This window comes from Camelina sativa, chromosome 4, assembly GCF_030686135.1.
Source record: "Camelina sativa cultivar CO46 ecotype springtype chromosome 4, ASM3068613v1".
Lineage (NCBI taxonomy): Eukaryota > Viridiplantae > Streptophyta > Magnoliopsida > Brassicales > Brassicaceae > Camelina > Camelina sativa.
Window position 1 is genome coordinate 4692154 of NC_141883.1, and position 14687 is coordinate 4706840.

At 33.9% G+C, this 14687-nt stretch overlaps 1 protein-coding gene and 1 pseudogene across 2 annotated transcripts; both read right to left on the bottom strand.

The window, feature by feature from the left end:
- Positions 1–8957: 8957 nt before the first annotated feature.
- LOC147945385 (cytochrome P450 71B23) lies at positions 8958–11306 on the bottom strand. The gene is made up of 2 exons (XM_087509900.1): positions 10282–11306; positions 8958–9764 (listed from the first exon to the last, which is right to left on the bottom strand). Exons 1-2 carry the CDS (start codon positions 11173–11175, stop codon positions 9153–9155), a joined length of 1506 nt encoding a protein of 501 aa, XP_087366026.1. The 5' UTR covers positions 11176–11306; the 3' UTR covers positions 8958–9152.
- A 1404-nt stretch (positions 11307–12710) lies between these two features.
- Positions 12711–14598, bottom strand: LOC104783534 (cytochrome P450 71B3-like; annotated as a pseudogene). The gene is made up of 2 exons (XR_015596569.1): positions 13644–14598; positions 12711–13420 (listed from the first exon to the last, which is right to left on the bottom strand). The product of XR_015596569.1 is annotated as a cytochrome P450 71B3-like (transcript).
- Positions 14599–14687: the final 89 nt, after the last annotated feature.

Consider the following 14687-nt stretch of genomic DNA (forward strand, 5'->3'; position numbering starts at 1 on the left):
CTAATTAAACTGGCAAGAATGAGATTCAAACATTCCAAAAAAAGACTTTTTTTATTTTGGTCAAAAACCCAAAAAAAGACTTCATTTTTTTATTTTATCAATTCTTTAAGCAATTATGGACGTTCTGCCAACAATATTTTTAAATCCAGAAGCAACATCGACAATATATGTGAAGACGTAAATTATATTCTTTTCCATGCACATCACACTTTCAAACCATGATCCAAAATTTTGAATATATAGAAGTTTGAGTTTTTAGCTATGCATGCAGGGAGAATATTTTTTAATATTTTTCTTCGAGCCAAAGCCAAACATAAAAAGAAATAACCAATGATTGCTAATTGAGATACAAACTAAACCTCTATTTGCATGATCTTTATTTTCGATTGCTAATTGTGAATTGTATCTTTGAAATCAATGATTTAACGATCACACATATATTCCAAATCCTGAAAAATAGTTTCCGACTCTTTTTGATAGTTTAATATCATTATTGGCTTAGAATGCTTTATTTGGACTACGACAAAATCTTGAATTGACCATTCTGTACTCATCAGACGACAAAGAAGGAAGAAGGAAGCATGCATTGTGTTTAATGTTAACTTTTGTTTTAGCGAATGATTAAGTTTCTCTATTTCTAGCAATAAACCTTCTTTTGTTGTGGAATATATTTTTACATTCATACAAAAAATGTTAACTTTTGTTTTTGTTTTGTAATGTTAACATTTTATTCAATCAGAACACTAACTAATGCGCTTAATTATTCTTCCAACTAAAGATCGACCCCTCGTTTAAATCTTAGTTCCACCTATTACTGCTGTTGTTGTTGTTGCATGCTCTTCCATTTCATGTCATCGTCTGGCACATGACGATGATGTTGAAAGAACGGACTGGCCAACACGTTCTTGAGGTATTGTTTAAATTTGTTTGCTTGTTGGCGTCTCAGAAAACCTTACATTTGTCGGAATATATTTAATATTTATTATATGCACAATCTGATATTAAAAAAAAAGGCGTTTATATATAATTTTTTTGTTTCGCAAAAAATCTCATTTTAAAATTTTATATTTATTTCAAAAAATATCATTTTACATTTTCAATACATCTTTTATATTAGATTTTCTAATTTTACTTTTAATCTATAACTAAATTAATCTATTAATCAATTATTAAATAAAAACATATATGTATGTTTTAATGTTTTTTTAATATTTGTGAAATGTGACAAAATTACAATTTTTTTTTGTGAAATAGAGGAAGTATACATCTTCACAGTACAACTACAATAAAGTTAGATCATAATAGTAAACACTTATCTAATTTCATCATTTAGTTCTTGAAAGTGCTAGATAAAATCATTTTTAACTAAATATTTTGTTTAAATTGCTTTTTTTCAATATTCGAACATTAAATTAAGGGTTCATCGACTACACAAACTTTTGCCTCTAGATCTTAATTAATCCACTTGAATTTTCTCTTTCATCAATTTTACTTTGCAAACTTTGATAGTCCTGTTTTATAAAATTCATGAAGTTTTTATCACAAATTCGTACTTGATCGATTGGGTTGGTACGATGAAAAAGAGATATCTTCGTAAAAATAAAAGTAAATTTGGTTGTCAATTACAAAAATAAATAAATAAAATATTATTGATAGTATCAAATAACGGAATGTGTTGCTAACCTCTAATTTGAGTTTGGGAAGTGATGAGCTAAATTGTCACGTTATTAACTTGGTGCCGAGCAACAAGATACCACTTTTGAAAAGAACAAACAAATCAAGCTTTAACGATTACAAGACATTTGGGAAATTTATGGGGGCAACTGCCATCATACCCATTACACATTTAGATAAGTCAGAAATCTATACTTATCTAAATCAAAAGAGATCTAAAACTTGGATGTTTATGATAATTCTTCTAGAAGAAAAGTGATATACGCAATAATTTATGACCTGTCATCAATTAGTCGGTACTCTGTATTTTAGTTTTGTCCACATGTTTCATCGATCGATTAAGAGTTTGTTATTGAGGGATCTAATATGTTATTTCTATATTGTGTAGATATCCTTATGCAATATATGTAAAGTGCTTAGGGTTTATTCTCGTATATGTATATAAGGGCTGTGCCCGTGAATAATAAACGTAAGAAACCTTTTATACACATTTAGTTTCTTCTCATGGTATCAGAGCGAGCCTAATTTTTTTAGGTTAGTTTATTCTCTTGTTTCTCTATTTTTTCTTCTGTTTTTCCCTTCTCTTTTGTTTGATTTTAGTATTCTCGATCTCTTCTTGTCGAAATACTTTCTAGCTCAACAACATGTCTAGTAGAGAAGAGATTTCTTCTGTTACTAAAGAACGACCAACACGGGCTGAGCCAACACGACGCGGATAGATCCGTATGATCTATCTTCGGGAGATAATCCAGGCTCAGTTATCTCTCAACCACAGTTGCGAGGTTCGAATTATGACGAGTGGGCATTGAACATACGACTTGCTTTACTAGCAAGAAAGAAGTTTGGTTTTACGGATGGTTCTATCCCCAAACCGGCTGATGATTATGATGATATTGAAGATTGGTGGTCGAATAATGCTATGGTGGTCTCGTGGATTAAACTAACGGTGGCTCCGGATCTGAGCAGTTCTCTTTCTCACCATGAAGTTGCATCTGACCTATGGACGTATATACAAAGGCGAGAAAGTGAAGAATGGACAACAGGTTCAACGACTTAAGACGGAGCTTGCCAATTGTCTCCAAAAAGGAACAACAGTGGAAGCTTACTATGGGAAATTGACAAAGCTTTGGACAAGTCTTGCCGATTTCCAAAGAGAAAAAATGGTGGAAGAAATTGCCAAAGAAAGGGAAGAAGATAAAATTCATCAGTTTTTAATGGGGCTTGATGAAAGTATCTTTGGTGCGGTGAAGTCATCGTTGCTCTCCCGGGATCCTTTGACATCCTTGGATGAGGCGTATCAGGTGGTTACTCAATATGAGGAGTTGAAGAGGGCGAGTCGGTGTATGGAAGAACGTACTGAAGGCGTTAGTTTTGTGGTCCAAACGTCCTCTCGTCCTCGACCTCAAACGGCTTTGCGTGATCCGACTGCGGTGTGTACGAGTTGTGGTAGGACTGGTCATCTTGCTGATAATTGTTTTGGTAAGACTGGATATCCATGGTGGTGGGGAGATAGGCCGCGTTCGAAGGTTCCTGTCTCTTAGCCATTGATTCCCTCTGGTGGGACGAATGGCGATTGTCGTGGTGCTTCGTTTGGTTCCAGTTCCTCTAAACGCCAAGACACGGCACACGCGAACCATGTTGTGACACAACCACCGGTTTTCCATGCTAAATCCGCCATTACTGAAGCTGATAGGGTTGGCGTTAGTGGCTTGACCGAGCCTCAATGGGAAGCATTGAAGAAGATGTTGAATGAGCGGAACTCTAGCAAGTGTGATCATCTCTCGGGTAAGATTTTTATCGAATCATGGGTTATTGATACAGGTGCTTCGAACCACATGACAGGGAACATTGCTTTTCTTGTTGATGTTTGTGATATGGCTACGGTTTTTATAAAACTTCCTGATGTACGTTTTACTACGGCAACCAAATCCAGAACAGTATCTCTTGGATCCCATCTTAAGCTGTCTAGAGTGTTTTTGGTTGATGAGTTGCAATGTCATCTTATCTCCGTTTCTCAGTTAACTAGAGATAGGGGTTGTCTCTTCCAGATATATGACAAACTTTGTGTTGTCCAAGACCGCATCACACAGATGGTGATTGGAGCCGGTGAGCAATCCAATGGTCTTTATTGTTTCTGTGGTGTGGAGGTTGCAGCTATGACACAGACTTTGGATTCACAGCCTTTGGATATGTGGCATTGTCATTTGGGTCACCCCTCTTCTACCACTATGGAGATGTTGAAGTTTGCTGATAATACTAGTAGGAGTGTTTTTTATTTCAAGTCTTGTGACGTTTGTATTCGTGCTAAACAAACACGAGACCCGTTTCCTTTAAGTATTAATAAAACTACTACGGCTTTTGAATTAGTTCATTGTGATTTATGGGGGCCGTATCGGACTACTGCTATTTGCGGCTCTAGATTTTTCTTTACTATAGTCGATGATTACTCCGGCGCTATGTGGATTTATTTGTTACCGTCAAAAGCTCCTACTGCGTCTACACTTCGTGAGTTTATTTCTCTTATTGAACGACAATTTGATAAGAAAATTAAGAAGATTAGAAGTGATAATGGGGCTGAATTTTTGAGTCTCGGTGGTTTCTTTCGGGAACAAGGAATTATTCATGAGACCTCTTATGTTGGGACACCTCAACAGAACGGACGCGTAGAGCGCAAGCATCGACATATACTCAACGTTGCGCGGGCTTTAAGTTTTCAGGCTAATCTCCCGGTGGAATTTTGGAGTTTTTGTTCTCTTACTGCGGGATACTTGATAAACCGCACACCTACGGTAGTTCTTAATGGAAAGACTCCATTCAAATGTTATATGACAGACCGCCACCGATGACTCATTTACGAGTTTTTGGCTGTCTATGCTACGTTCATGATCAACGTCGGGACGGTGATAAGTTTGCCTCAAGGAGCAATCGATCGATATTCCTTGATTACCCTTTCGGGAAAAAGGGTTGGAAAGTATATAATCTCGACACGGGTGTGATTTCTGTATTGGGTAGATATCCTTATGCAATATATGTAAAGTGCTTAGGGTTTATTCTCGTATATGTATACTAGGTTTGGACCTGCACGTAAGTGCGGGATTGATTTCAAAAACTAAATTTGCGATTAAACAATCAGATTATGTTGTAAGCGTATTTTATATAAATATATATTATTAACATTCATAGTCTAAACTCGTCGATTTGTTTTTAATTCGGTATAGAGAAAAAAAATGATCTGATTGATTTTATTATTATTAGTGGCACATTAAAAAAAATAGTAAAAGGCAGGTGATATATTTAAAGTTTAAACACGTCTTTTCCCTTCCTGTTGACTATCAAACCGTCTCATCCCAAACCGGAATTAACCGAAAACCCGTCCCAGACCGGAACTAACAGAAAGCCCATCCCAGATCGAAACTAACAAAAAACCCGTCTTGTCTCGTCCCATGAACTATCAAACCGATAAAATTCGCCAAAAATATTAATTAAAATTTGTCAAATCAAAGGACCTAAATTGTGTAGCTGGACAAATCTATCTCGTTAGGTCTGCCTTGTAATGGTTTTGCTATTTTTTACCTATAGAAAACCCATCCCGCGAAACCCATAAGAGAAGTGTGTCCCATTCATCTTGTTTGATTTTGCAAAACCTATGGATAACAGACGTTTCAGTTATAATATAGAAATCTTTTAAGATTGTATAATATAGAATAGACCTGGCATAAAAACCGTATCCAAATACCCAACCCGAAATCCGACCCGAAAACCGGATTTGGGTTGGATACGGGTTTACCTATAAAACTCTATTGGTTTCTATTTTCTAATATATGTGGGTTCGGGTTAGGATCAGGGTTGGATAATACCCAATATCCATCATAACCCGAATATATAAATATATTAAACTATTTATAATATTTAGCATATTTTAATTAATATAATTCAATTACCCAAAATTTTAATTATAATTTTGAAGATTTCAATTAGTTTTAAACCTAAATATCAAAAATAATCAAAATATCAAAAATTATTTCTTAGATAAGTCAAAATTTAGCTAAATTTATTTAAATTTAATTAATTTTAATTTGTTTTTGGGTACCCGAATCCGGTAGTACCCAAACCAAACCGAACCTATATATCAAAAAATAATTAACGGGTTCTATTTTCTTAAATCCGTTTACTCGAACCCGATGGGGTAATACCTGAACCCAAAGGGATTACCCGAATACCCATAGAAATTAAACTATTTCATATATATTATAAACTATTAAACTATTTCACATATATTCTTACTATATGTTAGATCATTTATAGCTGAAAATCATTTCTGTAATTATATTACTACTGGGTTTTATATGGTTTTTTGTTTGATATGTGTAATAAAGTATGCTTACGATTGAGAAAGAAAAAGAACAAAGTGTCGACAAATTGGTTTAAAAAAAATACAATGTGGACAACTTTACCAAAAATTAGAAACTGTAAGTTTTTAAAAGGAAGAGGTCAAGATGCGATTCTTCAGTGTTCCTTTGTCAATCAATCTCCAAGGGAACGCCACTTGAAAAATATGAGAATTATTTGTAACAATTGATTTCAGATTCTAAGCTATTTATTTTTTTAGTGTTTATTTGATTAGGTTACGGGATTTCTTTTAGGTCTAAATTCTTGTTTTATAGATAGTTTTTTAGGTCCATGCATGGAATCAACAAAACAATGTATTCAAAGTCGGATCAAAGCTCATGATCCACACCCAAAGCAAGTCTCCCGATTCGACTGTAGCAACTTTTCTATCACCATCGTTGATTAGGTTTTTCCAATATCCAGAATTTCTAATGACTTTGATACTATATCTTTTGAAGCAGAAAATAACATAATAGATATTTTAATGGAACTAAATATATAGAGTTGAGAATCGAACCAAACTCTTTCGGTCATAAAGGTCCCAAGAGCATTTCACGTTTTCTTGATTCAATCCCTGCTACATACATATAATCACACAAAGTAAATAGGCATTATCTATGATGATTTATGCCAAGCTAAATAATTATGATTTACAGAATTTCCCTAGACTTCGCCAAATCTTCTCATACGGAGTAGCCATTTTTTATTGTTTCTGCCAGAGACGGAGAGATTGTTTGCAAAGTTTGAGGTATTGCTCTTCTACCAGAGCTCCCTTTTATAGAAAAGTATTAAGGGTTTTGACTTTTGATAGTAACGAATCTTTTTCATATTGGCAATTCCGGATTTTGTGATTGGTGTGTATGGTGATTGTTATCAATGATTATTGTGAACCAGGGGTTCACTTATGTAATTATTATATTTTGCTGTCCAGTTCGGTTAATTATGTTAAATACCTAGGTCAAATATTGTACTCTTATATAAGGCTTCGTCCTTACGACATGTAAAATAAGAAAACCTTTTATACTTCTTAGGGTTTTCGACATGGTATCAGAGTCTACACCAGTTTCTTGGTGAATACAGAAGCAGGATGTGGTCTCTCGGTCTTCGGCGGAGGCTGAGTATAGAGCCATGGCCGAGACGGTTTGTGAGATTTTATGGTTGCGTGAACTACTTAGTTCTATGGGAGTTGATTGCTCGGCTCCTATCCCACTACACTGTGATAATGAGTCCACTATTCATCTAAGTAAGAATCCGGTATTCCATGAACGGACTAAGCATATTGAGTCGGATTGTCATTTCATTCGTGATGAGATTGTGCGTGGTGTCATTGCTCCACAACATGTTTCGACTAGAGTTCAGCTGGTTGACATTCTTACGAAGGCTCTCCGTCGAAAAGAATTTGATGTTTTTAAGTCCAAGATGGGTATTACGGACCTCCACACTCCACCCCTCACCTTGAGGGGGATATTGTGAACCAAGGGTTCACTTATGTAATTATTATATTTTGCTGTATAGTTCGGTTAATTATGTTAAATACCTAGGTCAAATATTGTACTCTTATATAAGGCTTCGTCCTTACGATATGTAAAATAAGAAAACCTTTTATACTTCTTAGGGTTTTTGACAATGATTGCGATGATTTGAAAGTTTGGAAGATTTTGTATCAATTAGAATAAGTAACTATAAATTAGGTAGAATATATTACTTGCAAATCGTTTTTTGGAAACATATCTTCGTGATAATATCAATGAAGATCCGACTGAATTATTTATTCTTGATCCGAATGATCTTATAATTGATGACTTAACACGCTTCGGATCCGCGTCCCCCACCTATCAAGATCCGAGTCACTAGTTCTAGATCCGAATTACTTTATAACTGGTAAGTTAAAGTTCTTTTAATTTTTCTCTTAACTACTCTTGTTCTTATTTATTTTTTAGATATTTGGTAAATTAATTACTTATTTATTTCAAGATTTCTTACAATAAATCATCTGTTTAAATTAAAGTTAAATTATTTTCATATATACTACTCGAAATTAATTAGATATAGTTGTTATGGAAATATTGTTAAATGAAAAGTTTTATTAATTGCGAAAATCTTTTATTATTTTATAAAATTTTAATAACTATATAAAATTCAAGGAATTGTTAATATAAATAATTACGTTTTTATTATAATATTTAAAATTGTCATTTTGTAATCTTATTGGTGTAGTTTTTTTTTATAGTGATGGTATGTCAAATATTTGAATTTATTATTTGTAATTAATATAGTTTCATAAAATATAGGAATGTATCATTTTATAGTTAATATAGTTTCTTAAAGTACTGGAATATTTTAAATCGAATATAGCACACGACTAACTGTTTTTAGAAAACTATAAATGTTTAATATTTAATTTGGAAAACTTCATATTTTCGAAATTAATTATATGCCCGTATCCAAAATTAGATCTGAAATCTAAGTATCCATAGTTATAATCAATTATAAAAAGAGTTGATCATTTATTTCTTGAATAATTGTTACCATTGTTTTAGGGAAGTGTTTTTTTTTTTTTTTAATTATGTAGGTAAGTTGGTTTGTTTGGCAACATGGATATATGTTATGCTTTTTTTTTTTTAATCCTTAAGTGTGCTCCCCAATTAATAGTATAGATAAAGGGTTGTGCCGGTGAATAATAAACTTAAGAAACCTTTTATACACATTTAGTTTCTTCTCATTTGTGTCTAAAAAGGAACCAAAATCAGCTTTAGAAACTCTGTATAGGCATAAATCATATCGAATACGCCACTGGTTTTACTGGTGGTATCCAATATTTCCATTGTTGTGAACTATGTATATTATTAGGTTAAAGGATTGACTTAGATTATTTCCCATAACAACCTAGAATATTACATGCATTATTAATATATTATTATGCAAGATATATAACAACATCCGGGCCACAAAGCAAAATACAAGATCTACAACTCCACTACTTCATTGTACAATGAAACATGAGAAAATGAAAGTACATTTATTTTTTTTTGTCAAACAGAAAATGAAAGTACATTAACTCTTATTTTAAGTTGATTATTATTTTTTGTTCATTGACGACGAGTAGGCACAAGTTGGAGGGAAACTTTCTTACCGACAATAGTCGCACCTTCTTCTTCCAAATCGATATCTTTCACAGTCCTTCCTTCAGGCAATCCCCAATCAAAGAAGTAAAGCAAATTCAGCAAACCTAGTTCGACTGTCGCGATCCCCATTGTCATACCGGGGCAAATCCTTCGACCAGAACCAAACGGCAACAGCTCGAAGTTAAGTCCTCTGTAGTCAACAGAACTATCAACGAATCTTTCCGGTTTAAACTCATCTGGATTCTCCCAGAGGTTAGGATCGCGTCCTATCGCGTAAACATTGACCATGATTTGAGTCTTTTCTGGAATATCGTAGTCTTGGATCTTGATTTGTGAAAGTACCTCTCTTGGTAATAAAAGTGGAGCTGCTGGGTGTAATCTGAATGTCTCTCTGATCACTAGCTTGAAGTAGTTAAGTTGGTTAAGATCTTGTTCTGTGATTCTCTCTCTTTTTCCACCAAGTAGTGTCCTAACCTCATCTTGCACTTTCTTCATCACTCTTGGGCTTCTCATTAACTCTGTCATTGCCCAAAGAATGGTCGTTGAACTTGTGTTTACTCCGGCAAGAAATATGTCCTATATCCAATTGCAACAACAAAAGTTTATATGATATACATGAAACCTTAATGTCACATTCTAACTAGATCAAGACCATATCATAGGAAAAATGAATAATGTTTTATAAATAGTTAAGGAATAATTTAAAGAATTTTAATTCTCTTGATAATAAAAAACATATGGAAGAAATGGAGAAGTTATAAATTTGATGTAAGCTAAGTAAAATTCTGAAAATATATATAATATAATTTCAGTGTTTTGTAACTGACCACTGATTTGTTGTTACTATATCATGCAATTTGACCTTGTTTCAGGTTTATGTACACGTTACAGAAGATAAATTAAACAAAATTTTCATAAATTACTTCATTTAAAATTCTGATTTGTCCGTATCTAAGTTTGTTCGATATAATAATAATATGATTTGCATACAATGATTTAAGCAGATAAAACACTAATTCATTCATTATTCCACCTAAATCCACAGTTAAAGTTGTTCTAACGTCAAAATTGAAGATTATTAAGAAATGCTTACAGAGATGACTCCTTTGATATGATCAGTAGTGAGCTGAAAAGAACCATCTTGGCTTTGTTTATTCATCATGTCAATCATCACATCCACAACATCTGGAGTCTCTAATACTCTTCTTCCAGGCTTTAGATGATCATCGAGTACTTGGTTGAAGAATCCGTCAAGATCTGCGAAAATACTGTTTAAGCTCTTGCTTTGACCAGTGATTCTATCAAGAATCCAACCTCCGGGGAAGAAATCAGAGAAAGCGAATTTCGCCTGAATCTTCTCTGACCTAGACGCTAAGTCCTCCATGCTATCTTCGCCGATAAACTCGGATTCGTGAAGATTTTGACCGAAGGCGAGTCTACACACGATACTAGCGCTTAAAGTGAAAAGGGCTTTCTTCAAATTCACAGGAGATTGCTTCTGAGAAGCTTCAGAGAGTTTCTTGACCAACAAGTCATTCTCTTCTTCTCTTATATACCTAAAAGCGTTGAGTTTTTTCAAGCTGAATAGCTCGATCACGGCTAGCTTCCTCAACGCTCTCCATTCTTGTCCGTAAGGAGCGAATCCGATGTCTTTGAAGTTGTAAGAGATTGTCTTTGTCGCTATGGTTTCTGGTCGGCTGCAACAGTCTAGGTCATGGGTTTTGAGAACTTCTTCTGCTGCATGGTTTGAAGAGATTACTACCAAAGGGACGAATCCAAACTGGAGCTGCATGACTGGACCGTGGATTTTCGAGAGGTCTAGGAGACATCTGTGAGGTAATCCTTTGAAGTAGTGTAAGTTTCCGATGATCGGAAGTTTTGGTGGTCCCGGAGGAAGTTTCAGTTTTGAGGATTGGGATTTTCTTGTGAAGATTATTGTTACTAAGAGAAGTAACAAGAGCCAGAGGAAACAGAGGAAAATTGACATTTTTGTGTTCTTGTTCTGTTTTTTTTTTCTTTTTTCTTTTTCTTGTCTATATGCTGAGTGAGAAAAGTTCGAATTTAAAGAAAATGAAAATAGAGTTTTTAATCTATATCAAAACAAAATGAAAAAGACTTGATCTCGGCATGGGCTCTTAGGGTTGTTTTCTATAATAGTCCAAAAGGTCAATAATGAATTTTAAAGATTTATCTAAATGTTTATGTTTTTGACGCCAAAATTCTAAATGTTTTCCTTAAATATATACTGTATTTTAATATGGTGGATGTGTGATAGAGAATGTATCTAAGTCAAATTATCCTCTACAAGCCACTTATTCCAAAACAAAACTAAAAATATTCTATCTAGAATATATTTTCTTTAATAAATGTAGGAAATATATTAAATCTAGTATTTTAAGTGATTTATGTAGAATTTATAAATTCTATATTATTCAATCATAGATTTTAAATTAAAAAAAATTCTAATAAAGCCATAGTTCATGTAAAACGGCTAGACCATCAAAAACATTACCTTTTAGATAGCAGATGATCCATCATCGATTGAGTACAACACCATATCATATAGCGAAGTTTAGATTAAACACGTTTGTTAAGTTTTTTTTTTTTTTATGGTAAAAGACGTTTTGTTTAAGTTATGAAGACAAAATTGATAAACGATAATGTTTAAAAAGTTAATTTCTATATTTTGGCCTTGAAACTGTGTAATATACAAAAGCCTTCTAATAATGATGATCATTATATATTTCAATCAGTACCATATTGTGTTTTTTTCCACGTGAAAACACGTAGCTCAGTATGAAGTATAAACCGGTATTTTTTAAAAAAAATATTCATTCATCATATATAGGCCATTTTCAACACGTATATTTGAAAATGACTATAACCAAAGTCTAATTTTGTTTTGCTACCCCAATTCCACTATCGATCAAAACAGATCTAAAATTTTTGGATATAAAAAATAAAAATGACGATTAGTTATTTCCAGTTTCATCCACATGTGATCTATTTAGATTAATATATATGTAATACATATATATATATATACACGTATTTATGTATACATAAAATTTGGATATATATATATATATATATATATATATATATATATATATAGACAAATACTATCTGCATGTTTCCGTGTGTGGTAGATATCAATCTGCAAACCAACTGTTAACATGTTGACGGAGCTGTTGTTGGTTGGAACTTGAGATCAAACAACGTAAATGAGCTCATTATAAGTTAAGCTTTCAATAATTGTTAATTAAATCATGGTTACCACCTAATTTCTTCTACTATGGTTTTGGTCATATATCATTTTTAATAGCAAGATAATTATGTAATAAATGTAAACCACTTAATTTTGTAACTTATAACTTATAATTATTATTGTTGCCACCTAATTTTAACAATGGTTCAGTCATATATAACTTTTGACTGTAAGATAACTATTTGGCCACACAAGACAAGGGCCACAACGACAAAGCAGCCAGCATATTTTTGTTTCAAACTTAAAGAAGATAATGATTTAACAGAACTCTATATAAGGAGAAACAAATTACATAATTCTTGATTTGGCCTTTATTCAGTGATGAGTACTATTTATTTTTTTATTTTTTTTTTAATGATGAAGAACTGGGAGAAGCTCAAGGGGGATTTTTTTAATAATAGTGGCATCACCAGCTTCTTCCATGTCCATATCTTGATTCTCCTCAGGTATTTTCCAATCAAAGAAGTAAAGCAAGTTCAAGAGTCCCAATTCAATGGTTGAAATCCCAAACGCTATCCCTGGACATATCCTCCGACCAGAACCAAATGGTAACATCTCAAAACTATTTCCTTTGTAATCCACAGAAGAATTGATAAACCTCTCCGGGTTAAACTCTTCAGGGTTTTCCCAGAGTTCAGGGTATCGTCCGGCCTATCGACCATGCGTTAACCAAAAGAATGGTTTTCCGAGGAATGTCGTAGCCTTGAATATTAATATCAGCCATTGTTTCTCTTGGAGGTAAAATAGGAGCTGCTGGGTGTAGTCTTAAGGTTTCTTTGATTACAAGTTTCAAGTACTGAAGCTTATCGACATCATCTTTCTTGATTGTCTCCTTTTCTTTGAGTCCAATGCATGTTCGGATCTCGTCTTGAGTTTTTTTCATTACACGCGGGTTTCTCACCAGCTCTGCCATTGCCCAAATCATGGTGATGGCACTTGTGTCCACCCCAGCAAGATATATATTCTAGGTCAACAATGACACAAGATGGTTAGTAAAATATTTAACTTCAGATTTGTTAATTGACTGTAAGATAAAAATACATAAACCTTTGACATGCTTGCTATCTGATATTTGAGTAAGTTTAGAAATCTCATATCGATAACATCATAACAGTAGAAAAAGTTATCATCTTTTTGAGCGAAAGCCCATTATGAGAAATATTGTAAGTACTAATACATATGCTTACTTGGATGATTCCTTTGAGATGATCAATGGTTAGTTTGAAAGATGTATATTGTCCTTGTTTATGCATCGTATCTAGAATCGAGTCAACAATGTCAGGGCGATCTTGATTTGTTTTTTCCACTGGGTTCTTCAAGTGATCATCAATTATATGATTCAGAAAAGTATCAACCTCAACGAGAACTTCTTGAAGTCTCTTATGTCGTCCAGACACAAAGTCAATAAACCATCCCAAACCAGCAGGGAAAAGATCATAGCTACTTAAAGATCCAATTTTCTGGACCTCAAACAAGAGTTCTTCGATCTTTTTCCCACTGAAATGATTTCTTTCGTCCAAACGCTGTCCAAAGGCCGATCTGAATATGATGCTCCCGACTAGGCAGAATAGTGTTTGGCTTAAATCCACCGGAATCTTCTTCTGAGCTAATTCCTTTAGTTTCTTGACCATCAAATCATTCTCTTCCTCTCTGATGTACCTAAAAGATCGAACCTTTTTCATGCTGAAGAACTCGAGAAATGAAACCTTACGCAACTCCCTCGAGACCTCCCCATTTGGTGCAAAGACGATGTCTTTACCGCCACGTGAAAATTTTGTGGAGGCCTTAGTCTTAGGTCTGGTACAACACTCATGGTCATGTACTTTAAGAGCTTCTTCAGCTGCTTCTTTCGATGATATCACAACCATTTCGAGGAAACCTAGAGGGAGAAGGATCACCGGTCCATGTTTCTTGGAGAGATCGTGAAGACATCTGTGAAACAATCCTCGAAGCTGGTGTAGGTTTCCGATGATCGGAAGCTTCGGTGGGCTCGGAGGAAGATTTCTTTTAGAGTTTTTGATTTTATTCAAGAAGCAGAAACATGATGAAATACAGAACACTCGACATTGTTTTCGTTTTCCTCTCTGTGTTTTGTTCTGTTTTTAGTAATAGAGAAACAGAAGATGAATACAAAGACAATATTCTGTTTTACCACGGCAACATAAGTGAGGGTCAATAGTCAATACATATAAAGTTACATGTCAATTATTGTACGTGAGGATAAGCTTCGA